The sequence below is a fragment of the Notolepis coatsorum genome (genome assembly GCF_963971535.1).
Source record: "Notolepis coatsorum genome assembly, chromosome: 4".
NCBI lineage: Eukaryota > Metazoa > Chordata > Actinopteri > Aulopiformes > Paralepididae > Notolepis > Notolepis coatsorum.
The window spans coordinates 85,087,616-85,100,316 of NC_140168.1; the positions used below are offsets into that span (position 1 = coordinate 85,087,616).

At 43.1% G+C, this 12,701-nt stretch overlaps 1 protein-coding gene across 1 annotated transcript in view; it reads left to right on the forward strand.

Annotated features, from left to right (window-relative positions):
* Positions 1 to 12,701, forward strand: part of LOC311227084 (ubiquilin-4-like) — an 82,273-nt gene that overhangs the window by 48,711 nt on the left and 20,861 nt on the right. The window contains exons 8-9 of the mRNA XM_084312611.1: positions 327 to 410; positions 9,829 to 9,944. Of these exons, the coding sequence (XP_084168737.1) occupies positions 327 to 410; positions 9,829 to 9,944 (200 nt within the window). The remainder of the gene's footprint in view (positions 1 to 326; positions 411 to 9,828; positions 9,945 to 12,701) is intronic.

Consider the following 12,701-nt stretch of genomic DNA (forward strand, 5'->3'; position numbering starts at 1 on the left):
TGTATATACAAGAAAATAAAAGACATATTTGAAAAGGAGTGGGAAGAAGTATACACTTATTTAATCCCACCCCTTTTTTACTCATCAGATCATACTTTAGTAACTTTACGAATTCATACTTTACTAACTAATTTTATTGTCAAACTTATAATGAAACTTATATGATTTAAAAAAAAATTGAAGTGTTTGTTTTTCACATTTGTTCTAAAAGGCAGAGAGGATAGTAGTCGGCTTTACGAGCGTCTGACTGCTCAGACACGGCCCCCTGACTTGCTCTCTTCTTCTCCCTCCCTCTCTCTCTCTCCCCCTCTCTCCATCTCTGCCAGGTATTGATGAATAACCCTTTGTTTGCTGGAAACCCGCAGCTGCAGGAGCAGTTCAGATCCCAGCTGCCCGTCTTCTTGAATCAGGTAACTGTACAGCGCTAGTCATGGCAACTGACCCGTCTCCAGCCCCCCCAGCCCTCTTTTCCTTCTGCAGCATCGGTTGCCATTGGAGGACCCAAGAAAAGGGGGTAGGGTTTGAGAGAGGTAAATGATGGGGGGAGGAGGGGGTCGTCGGTCAGAGAGTCGGATATTTTATTTCCCATGTATGGACGAATCCACATTGGAATACAGGTACAGAGCAATACTGTGTGTCCACAACTAAACCAATACAGGAACGGAGCAGAAACGGTACAAGAAAAACATGGACAGTAAGAAAAACACAGACAGTATAAAAGGACAAATGCTAAGGTTAAGATCAACATCCCCTAAAAGTGCATAATGCATAGAGGCACAATTTACAGTAAAAGTGCATATAATCAAAGTGCGTAATGCACAGACACACAAAACAGCACTTCCACAACCTGACTAGTAAAACATTTAATAACATACAAATCTAGCATTTGGTCTTTGAGTTATTCAGGCTGCACACAGCACTGGGGAAGAAACTCTTTAGTAAACCGAGAGGTAGAGCATGTGATAGAGCGGTCACTTTTTCCTCAGTAGATTTCAGTCCTGCGACTGACATATTTGAGGGTTTTTGCTGAGTGTGTAGTGTTCTGAGTGTGTAGTGTTCTGAGTGTGTAGTGCTCTGAGTGTGTAGTGTTCTGAGTGTGTAGTGCTCTGAGTGTGTAGTGCTCTGAGTGTGTAGTGCTCTGAGTGTGTAGTGTTCTGAGTGTGTAGTGTTCTGATGTGTAGTGTTCTGAGTGTGTAGTGCTCTGAGTGTGTAGTGCTCTTGAGTGTGTAGTGTTCTGAGTGTGTAGTGTTCTGAGTGTGTAGTGTTCTGAGTGTGTAGTGCTCTGAGTGTGTAGTGCTCTGAGTGTGTAGTGCTCTGAGTGTGTAGTGCTCTGAGTGTGTAGTTCTCTGAGTGTGTAGTGCTCTGAGTGTGTAGTGCTCTGAGTGTGTAGTGCTCTGAGTGTGTAGTGCTCTGAGTGTGTAGTTCTCTGAGTGTGTAGTTCTCTGAGTGTGTAGTGCTCTGAGTGTGTAGTGCTCTGAGTGTGTAGTGCTCTGAGTGTGTAGTGCTCTGAGTGTGTAGTGCTCTGAGTGTGTAGTGCTCTGAGTGTGTAGTGCTCTGAGTGTGTAGTGCTCTGAGTGTGTAGTGTTCTGAGTGTGTAGTGTTCTGAGTGTGTAGTGTTCTGAGTGTGTAGTGTTCTGAGTGTGTAGTGTTCTGAGTGTGTAGTGCTCTGAGTGTGTAGTGCTCTGAGTGTGTAGTGCTCTGAGTGTGTAGTGCTCTGAGTGTGTAGTGCTCTGAGTGTGTAGTGCTCTGAGTGTGTAGTGCTCTGAGTGTGTAGTGTTCTGAGTGGGTAGTGATCTTGAGTGGGTAGTGTGTAGTGTTCTGAGTGTGTAATTCTCTGAGTGTGTAGTGCTCTGAGTGTGTAGTGTTCTGAGTGTGTAGTGTTCTGAGTGTGTAGTGTTCTGAGTGTGTAGTGTTCTGAGTGTGTAGTGTTCTGAGTGTGTAGTGTTCTGAGTGTGTAGTGTTCTGAGTGTGTAGTTCTCTGAGTGTGTAGTGCTCTGAGTGTGTAGTGCTCTGAGTGTGTAGTGTTCTGAGTGTGTAGTTCTCTGAGTGTGTAGTTCTCTGAGTGTGTAGTGCTCTGAGTGTGTAATTCTCTGAGTGGGTAGTTCTCTGAGTGTGTAGTGCTCTGAGTGTGTAGTGTTCTGAGTGTGTAGTGTTCTGAGTGTGTAGTGCTCTGAGTGTGTAGTGCTCTGAGTGTGTAGTGCTCTGAGTGTGTAATTCTCTGAGTGGGTAGTTCTCTGAGTGTGTAGTGCTCTGAGTGTGTAGTGTTCTGAGTGTGTAGTGTTCTGAGTGTGTAGTGCTCTGAGTGTGTAGTGCTCTGAGTGTGTAGTGCTCTGAGTGTGTAGCGCTCTTGAGTGTGTAGCGCTCTTGAGTGTGTAGTGCTCTTGAGTGTGTAGTGCTCTGAGTGTGTAGTGCTCTGAGTGTGTAGTGCTCTGAGTGTGTAGTGCTCTGAGTGTGTAGTGCTCTGAGTGTGTAGTGCTCTGAGTGCAGGGTGTCCGCGGATCCTTAAAAAGTCTTAAAAGGTCTTAAATTTGTTTATCAATAATTAAGGCCTTAGTTTGTCTTAAAATGTCTTAAATCCATTTTCAGAGGTCTTAAAAATGCCATAGAAAGGAAAGATAAAATGCCATGTCATCTTATGTTTTATTATGAAATCTGGGGGAAAACGGTTAACGGGAGATAAAGTTTGACTTTTCATTGACCGTGTTGTAGAATCACGCAGACCGGAATGGGGCGGAACCAACACAACTCCTTGTGTAATGTGTTGGCCGGGGAACCATTTCAGCAACGGAGTCTAGCTAACGTTAGCAAGGCGAAGCGATAACGCTAACGTTACGTTTAGTTTAGTTTAGTTTAGCATTTGCACTCGTTAATATGGGAAAGTGCCAATTTAACGAGAACTGGCTCGACAATCCACTGTTTGCGCGATGAATGAATGAATGAATGAATGAATGAATGAATGACTTTATTTGACAATATAAAAAATAAACATGTGACAGAAGAGCACAGTCGGGATATACTGCCAAGGATGTAACACAAAAAAGCTCAGAGCTTATTTCCATTGTGGTCCTTGTAGGGGGGTGGGGGAATGTGATGCTTAACACATGCATCATACAAAACGTGACATCACAACACATCACATATACCATTTAACATTTATATACATACAGACTCATACAACATGCAAGGGTGCCTTAAGCTAAGTGTCTAGGTATAGTCCCTTTTGAGCCATGTCTTCAGGCTGGACTTGAATCTAACGGCACTGTCTATGGTTTTCAGTTCACTGGGCAGACTATTCCAAAAGACAGCTGCTGAATATAAAAATGACTCCTTTCCCATACAGCTCCTGAATCTGACTGGCACAAAGTCAGTTGAGCTGTGCCTTGTTTGGTAAGCATGGGTGTCTCTGATTCGGTTGAAATAATTGTTAAAGTACACTGGCACTACCCCATGCACTATTCTGTGAACTAGGCACATCCCTATCTGGTTTACTCTGTCTTCCACCTTAAGCCATCTCATGACCTCAAAGTGAGATGGGTCAAGGTGGGTTCGAGCAGGTAGCCTTAGTATTACCCTGATTAGCTTGTTTTGTGATGTCTGTAGTTTTATTTTCTGACTTTTGGGGGCACTGTTGTACCAGGAGCCACACGCATAGTCATAGTGACACTGTATGAGAGCTCCAGCAAGAATCTTCATCGCTGACTGATCTAAAAAATGAGAGATTCTGGCTAGGTATCTAGTCCTGTTATTTATCTTTAAGTGCTTGGTGAGCCATGCTTTCCCCTGATAAGTTTTCCAGGACGCAACCGAGATATTTCACAGATGTTTTGTCTGTGAGAACAGTATCTCCTATTCTAATGTTAAAACCTGGCGATTTTCTGAGCCTGACCTTTGACCCGAATAAAATTGACTCAGTCTTCCCCACGTGGAGGGACAGCTTGTTGTGGCCTAGCCAGTCGCTAACCTTCTCTAGTTCTGCACTCAATGTCTGCTCAACCACTTTTTTGTCTTTGTGAGACACTAGTAGGGCGGAGTCGTCTGCGTATAAAAAAAGGTCACATGAGCAAGCTGCTTTCAGGTCATTTATATACAGTAGAAAGAGGAGCGGACCCAAAACACTCCCTTGTGGGACCCCGCACTCTACTGTCCGAGGACTGGAGAGTACTCCGTTTATATCTACCACCTGTTGTCTCCCTGTTAGGTAGGAACCAATTAATTTCTGAGCTGCCTCATTAAAGCCTAGGGCCCTAAGCTTCATTAACAAGATGTTGTGATCCACTGAATCAAATGCCTTCTGGAGGTCTAACATTACCATTCCACAGAACTTTCCCTCGTCTACCTCTTTCCTGATGTAATCTGTGAGGAACAGCAGGCAGGTGTCTGTGGAGTGGGACCTCCTGAAACCAGATTGGTATTTGTACATGATGTTATTAGTGGAGAAATACCCGTCTATTTGCTCATATACTAGCCTCTCAATGGTTTTTGATAGAACGCCCAGGATGGAAATGGGTCTGTAGTTACCCGGTTCCAATTTGTTTCCCTTTTTGTGGAGAGGAATAACTCTTGCCGATTTAATTTCGCTTGGAAATGTTCCTGTGTCAATGGCTAGGTTGGTAATGTGATGGTTGGTCCCAGTCAAATACCATCACAAGCCCTGCTGCAACAAAAAAAAAGAGCAGTCGCGTCGCACATGCTGAGAGCTCTGCAAAAACCGCCTGCAAACTACTATTTCGCATTTATTTTCGGCCCCTGCCTCCACACCAGCTGCGCCATCTCAGGTAGGACTATAACATCTGCACCAACAGAAGTCCGGATAACATTCGGCTCCACGCCAAAGCTTGAAGCTGAGTTTGTGTTTATGTTCGATGAGAACTTCACCCACTATGTATTTCTTCCTCCCACCCACCCCCTCCTAATGATGTACAGTATCCTCCCATGTATGTTAGGATCTATGGGTAACAGTACTGTATATTTGCATATCGTATATGTCACAAATGTAACGGTACAGTACTATATACCTGTATGTCCCTATGCCATAAATGTCATGTATGTTGAGTATGTCATAAATGTCACTATGAATTGAAAATGGGGGACCCTGATGTAAACAAGACAAACGTCTTTCTCTGGTCTGCATCCCCTTAACACTTTGGTTGCCTAAGGTTAAATTAATGATATACCATAGATTGCCAGCGCTATTTGTCTATGGAGAAAGTCCCCTTCTTTGCAGGGCTATAACTTTTTAAATTCTATTGCTACATTGCCATTATTAGGGCCCATTCAAAGTCCTATATGTATTGTTCATTGTGTAGCAACGTTAAACTTTTTCATTCACATATTCATAGTAAAGTATGGTCTAATGTATAAGTATGTTTTCATCTCTTTCTGCAGCTTTCTCCAGAACGTGATATATAGCCCCAAATGCATTATATTGATGATGAAATACAGTTTGATGGCAATCAGCGCGATATAAAAAATTCCAACTAGACGTACTTCTAGAAGTTACTACACGTCATCTGATGTTGACCGGATGGGCGAGGGGGCGTTTATAATTCCATGGGCAGCGTTATACCAATCATCTAATGTGGGTCAAATGTTGATAATATCAGTTATTATCGAAGACGGTAACGTTACACGCTGAAACTCACCCCAGTCTCCGCGCGCCGTTGGGCGATCATCGTCGAGTAGAAATTTTATCATTATGGGATATATTATTACCCGGTCCATCTCCAGCTTGTATAATGGTATATACGTCCAAATCATGTTGTTTATCGAGTTATTGGCAATCGATCGCTATGTAGTGTGACGAGCTAGAGTGCCGGAACCTATACCGAGTGCCCGGAAGTAATATGGCCGACCAGCAAAACCTCTACTGCGCTTCCTGTTAAGCGGTTGCGCCGATCGGCCACCAGATGGCGCTCCTGAACCGCCAGAGAGCTCAGTGGGTCCTGCTGGTGGATCTCAGGCCAGCGGAGGGACATTATGAATCCGATCGCAGATTTTTGAAATATTGATATAAGGACGCTGTACAGCGTCCCCCGGCAACTTTAGCATGGCCAGGAAAGACGTCTAAAGACGGGTCCCGGCAGTCAAAGTGTTAACAATTGTGTGTATTGAGCCGTACTGTATTGTACCCATTCTGCAATCTGTTAAACAAAGTATTCATTCATTCAACCAAAACCACAAAAACAAAACAACTGGATGAATGAATGAAAACTTTATTTAACAGATTGCAGAATGGGTACAATACAGTACGGCTCAATACACACAATTGTTAAGGGGATGCAGACCAGAGAAAGACGTGTCTTGTTTACATCAGGGTCCCCCATTTTCAATTATAGTGACATGACATTTATGACATACTCAACATACATGACATCATGACATTAATGGCATAGGGACATACATGACATACTGTACAGGTATACTATATAGTACTGTAGTGTTACAATTGTGACATATACGATATGCAAATATACAGTACTGTTACCCAGAGATCCTAACAGAAAATATATACATATGATGGGGAGGAGACTGTACATTAGGAGGGGGGGGGGGGGGGGGTTTGGACATTTACGGTGCCCAGTTTCTAATTGCAGCCTCCCGTAGGTGCTCTTTAAGAGCGGTTTTGAATGTGGGCAGGGGTAAAGTGGGTTTTAGGAGTGAGGTTAAGCAGTAGTCTGACCAGTTTGTTTTGTGATGTTTGTAATCTTGTTTTTAGGGCCTTTGAGGTGCTTTGGTACCATGAGGTGCAAGCATAGTCGTAGTACCCTTGAATGAGTGCTCCTGTTAGAGTCTTCAGGGTATTCTTGTTTACCAGAGAGGAGATCCGGCACAAGAATCTTGTTTGTTGGTTGACTTTTTTGATACCCTGGGGAGGGTGGTAATAGTTATGTGTTCTGACAGTGGCTGCTTGGCCCCTGGTATATTTTGTATAGCTATATTTGCTATTTATGTTTGGTCACCCCTTTGTTGAAATTCATCCAATCCAGTTACTCCTTTAAGTTCAAGATTTTTAAGTTTCCAAGTTATGTTTTATTAAACATCTTTGGACCAATGTGTCCCTAAACTTAAACTAATTGGTGTCGTTGCATGATTTTTGTTATTGTGAAATTGGTATTAAATTTTATTCTGAGTGGCATTAAAAAGTCTTAAAAAGCATTAAATCTGACTGGGCTAAACCTGCAGATACCCTGTGAGTGTGTAGTGCTCTGAGTGTGTAGTGCTCTGAGTGTGTAGTGCTCTGAGTGTGTAGTGTTCTGAGTGGGTAGTGATCTTGAGTGGGTAGTGTGTAGTGTTCTGAGTGTGTAATTCTCTGAGTGTGTAGTGCTCTGAGTGTGTAGTGTTCTGAGTGTGTAGTGTTCTGAGTGTGTAGTGTTCTGAGTGTGTAGTGTTCTGAGTGTGTAGTGTTCTGAGTGTGTAGTGTTCTGAGTGTGTAGTGTTCTGAGTGTGTAGTGTTCTGAGTGTGTAGTGTTCTGAGTGTGTAGTTCTCTGAGTGTGTAGTGCTCTGAGTGTGTAGTGCTCTGAGTGTGTAGTGCTCTGAGTGTGTAGTGCTCTGAGTGTGTAATTCTCTGAGTGGGTAGTTCTCTGAGTGTGTAGTGCTCTGAGTGTGTAGTGCTCTGAGTGTGTAGTGTTCTGAGTGTGTAGTGTTCTGAGTGTGTAGTTCTCTGAGTGTGTAGTGCTCTGAGTGTGTAATTCTCTGAGTGGGTAGTTCTCTGAGTGTGTAGTGCTCTGAGTGTGTAGTGTTCTGAGTGTGTAGTGTTCTGAGTGTGTAGTGTTCTGAGTGTGTAGTGCTCTGAGTGTGTAGCGGTCTTGAGTGTGTAGTGCTCTGAGTGTGTAGTGATCTTGAGTGTGTAGTGTTATGAGTGTGTAGTGCTCTGAGTGGGTAGTGATCTTGAGTGTGTAGTGTTATGAGTGTGTAGTGCTCTGAGTGGGTAGTTCTCTGAGTGTGTAGTTCCACACATCCCCACCGGGAGCTGCCCCAGCCAGTACAAGCAGCACACAGTCTTGCCACTGTTGGCCACACTGAGTAGCTCCACTTGAGCAGCTGGGGGGGTTAAGTTCCTCCCTCAAGGGTTAGTTCAGCGGTTAGGTGTTTATGGAGCGCAGAGAGTTATTCATCCACCCCCCACCACCACCCCACCCCTATGTCGGTCCGTGGATCAAGTCGGCGACCTCTCCGCTCATGTCTGCTAACGCTTGAATGGCTTAACCCTTTCACTACCACACTACAGACGTGTGCCGTTACTGTACTAACTTATTTTCTCTTACTCTTCATGACGTTTTGTATACTTTGCTTTTATTGGCGTTTAATTAGCATGCTTATTCATGTCTTCCTGTTTTTAATGGCTATTTAAACACCTGGCCCAGGGAAACAAACGTTGGTACCATTTACTTTGATTAATGTTCGCTGTCCTCGGTGTCCTGTAAAAATAAAATCTGAAATAAAATAAACCAGCATAGCTAAACCATTAGGCCACTGCCGCCCCCATGCCTCGTCTTGTGGAGTTTTTGAATCAGCCAAACAGTGAAGCTGTAGAAATTCAGAATGAGTCAATTTGTATAAAAAAACAACATAGTTTATTTATCTGTTTCCATGGCCATAGAAAGAAAATGAACAGTTTATAAACGGAGACACACGAGCGTCTGACCAGAAAGTGACAGCGAGCTTTGGTCAGACTTACAATAAATCCATAATTGACATGACGTATATAAGGTGACAAATTAATAACAGATCTGACAAGAAAGGTAAACAAAAAATGCCCTAGTGAGAAAATGAAAACAAAAGATGGGTCTCGGCTTTGTTATGTCTCACACTAGAACTGGAGTCGAAAATAACCTTGGAAATCTCATATCTCCTGGCCCTTTTGGCTGTTGTTTTAAGAAACACTGTCAGCCTGTCGTCCTAGTGTCTTGAGCTGTATACTAATTAAGCTATATTAACTAGTCAAGGCTGTACAGAGAATAAGTATTTAAACGGAGCTATGAAACATGTCCAATAAGCTGTACAAATGATGTAACATATAACAATTTATTATTACATTCACATGGAATGTTTTTTTCTATTTTCATTCTTCCAACATGTCTACCTGTGACCGTTGGTAACCACTTTTTTTCCAAAAGGAAAATTACCTAACTTCTGTGCAATGGTAGAGTAGGTAAAACACTGGAATAGTATATAACATTTCTTCTGATTATATTTCTCATATATCTGAACACGGCAACCATTGTCTCTTCCAACATGGTGGACAAAATGGGCATGCTAAACATTCCGTTTAATAAGGCCTCTCTGTTCAATCATCACGCTGTCGATCTTGTAATGTTAAGTGAGAAGATCTTGAGTACCGTTTTATGGTTATTTTATTGAAAGCCTCTTAACATTTTCTTTTTATCTGTTGGTTCAGTGGTCTATCTATTAGAGATAAGAACAGCCTACAGAACATAGTTAGGAATGGAGTAAAACAGAGAGACCTATGTTCTCTCTGGACGGACCAGGTGGTCAAGAAGGGGACGAGCATCAGTAATCAACCTCTCCACGCTCTGTCTCAGCTGTTTTCACTGTTGCCTTCTGGCCGCCGTTATGACATTCCTTTGAGTAGGACCAACCGTTACTCTAAATCTTTCATCCCCTCGGCCATCAGACTTTTAAACTCGGACAGTAGTCACTTTAAGTAGCCTATACACCTAGTTGTCTGTTTTACTGGACTGTGTATATCATGGAATGTTGTTGTCGTTAAAATGTTTTGGTACTCGTGCAAAGCTACAAATGAATTGCCCCACGTCGTGGGATCAATAAAGTTGTCTGAATCTTGAGTGTCTCTCTCTCTCTCTCAGATGCAGAATCCGGAGGCTCTGTCGGTGATGACCAACCCCAGGGCGATGCAGGCTCTCATGCAGATCCAGCAGGGCCTGCAGACGCTGCAGTCTGAGGCGCCGGGGCTCATGCCCAGGTACTGGACCACGCTCACACATTCAGGGTTCGCACAAGGTCCTTGAAGTGCTTAAAGTGCCTGGAATTCCTTGAAAACAGCCCATTTTTTAACAAGGTGCTTAAAAAGTCCTTGAAATTCAAATCAACCATTCACATTGAAAGTTTTGTTCATCCATGATAAAAAATTTCTGAATCAAGAAATAATAATTTTTTATTTAAAGTGTAACTATCTGTAATTGTCGGAAATTGGTTTTAAGCCATAAATATTGGATCCGATTTTTTTTCTATAAAAAAAAAAACAGCATTTAAAAGTGAATTGTGGGAAGTGGGAACCCTGCATATTGGAGTTTTATTTTATTTACTTCATTAAGCCTTTCACTACCACACTACAGAATGTTAACCCTTTCACTACAACACTACAGACGGTTAACTCATTCTGCGCCACCGCTGTAAGTCAATGGTGGGACTGCGAGATTTGCGAGTCCTTAAAATATATCTTAAAGTATAGCTATGGGTCTAATACACCCGTCGATTATTACAACATGTACAAAACGGATTGTTTTTTCATCAGTACATTTCCGTTTTATAGCCTTTTGAATATGAGTATAACTTTGGGTGGTTCTGAGTAATTCCAGAGAAAGACGCGATAATAGCCCTTTAGTGGAATACACTAAACACGTTGTAATTTTTCGCCTGCTTATCGAATCTTCCTGAAATCAACGCTAGATTATCATTATTATCCTTCCTCGTGCATACATGAAAAGAGCATTGGACCGCGGGGCTCCGCCGCTGCCTCCTCAAACTCAACGGCACACAGCCACACACGCACACAGCCACGATCGCGGTAGAAAGACATATCAGATCAACGATCAAATTTATATATAGTGTTCTTACCTTGTATCTGATGTAATGCAAAATAAATAATCCAATTATCTGATCGCCATTTGAAGTACTGGGCGCGAAGGTCCGTGCCAAGTTCAACAGCATTGCATATTGAGGGGTGGGTGTGTGTGTGGGGGGGTGTGTGTGAGTATTTAAACCCCGGCCACACGGCTTGGATCGTCCCAGAAAAGAAACTAGACCATTCCCAATGGGGTGCAATACCAACTGGAAGGCGTAGGCCGCGGTATTTGCCCTTTTGCGAGCTCAGACCCATTCCCAACGATAACATCAGGCTGGATGGATGAAAATGTATGGATATCGCTAATAAAAGAAATAACGATTAAAACCCGACTATACTCTGGTCTGGCGCTCAAGCCATGGCGAGTTAACCCGACTATCATCGTGACTGGCGCTGAATGAGTTAACCGTCTGTAGTGTGGTAGTGAACCTTCTGTAGTGTGGTGGTGAAAGGGTTAACCTTATGTAGTGTGGTTGTGAAAGGGTTAACCCTTTGTCATGTGGCAGTGAAAGGGTTAACCTTCTGTCGTGTCACAGTGAAAGGGTTAACCATTTGGTAGTAGTAGTGAAAGGGTTAAGTTACACCTTCCTTTTTTTTACAGAATGGATGTAAAAGCAAAATGTTCTTTTGGATTATAGGAACAACATGCTGATGTGTGTGGTATAGGTTTTTCATTTACATGTTATTTACATACCTTTACATGTGCCAGACAAATAAGTGAGTCAGTCAGCCACTCCCTCGCTCTTCTCTTGTCTCCCCTCCTCTCCCCTTTCTTTTACTCCCCTCCTCTTTCTCTCCTCTTTCTCTCTTCCTCTCCTCTCCCCCTTCTCTCCTCATCTCCTTTCTTTCTTTCCTATCCTCTTTCTCTTATCTCTATTCTCTTCTTTCTCTCTCTTCCACTCCTCTTTCTCTTCGTCTCTCCTTTCTGTATTCTCTCATTTTGTCTCCTCTTTTTCTCCTCTCCTCTCCTACTGCTATTCTAACCTCATCTGTCCTCTTTCTCTCCTCTCCTCTCTTACTGCTATTCTAACCTCTCTTCTCCTCTGTCCTCTTTCTCTCCTCTCCTCTCTTACTGCTATTCTAACCTCTCTTCTCCTCTGTCCTCTTTCTCTTCTCCTCTCTTACTGCTATTCTAACCTCTCTTCTCTTCCCCTCTTCTCCTCTGTCCTCTTTCTCTCCTCTCCTCTCTTACTGCTATTCTAACCTCTCTTCTCTTCCTCTCTTCTCCTCTGTCCTCTTTCTCTCCTCTCTTACTGCTATTCTAACCTCTCTTCTCTTCCCCTCTTCTCCTCTGTCCTCTTTCTCTCCTCTCCTCTCTTACTGCTATTCTAACCTCTCTTCTCTTCCCCTCTTCTCCTCTGTCCTCTTTCTCTCCTCTCCTCTCTTACTGCTATTCTAACCTCTCTTCTCTTCCCCTCTTCTCCTCTGTCCTCTTTCTCTCCTCTCCTCTCTTACTGCTATTCTAACCTCTCTTCTCTTCCCCTCTTCTCCTCTGTCCTCTTTCTCTCCTCTCTTACTGCTATTCTAACCTCTCTTCTCTTCCTCTCTTCTCCTCTGTCCTCTTTCTCTCCTCTCTTACTGCTATTCTAACCTCTCCTCATCTCCTCTCTTACTGCTATTCTAACATATCTCCTCTATTTTTCTCCTCATCTCTTTCTTTCCTCTCATTTCTCCTCCTTTTCCCCCTCATCTCCTCTCTTCTCTTTCTCTCCTCTCTGCCTCTCCTCTTTCTCTCATCTCTCCTCATATCTCTCTTCCTACTATGCTAACCTCTCTCTCCTATCCTCTCTTTCTCCTCTGCTCTTCCTGCTATGCTAACCTCTCTCTCTTCTATCCACTCCTTCTCTCCTCTCCTTTCTCCTCTCTTTTCTCTCC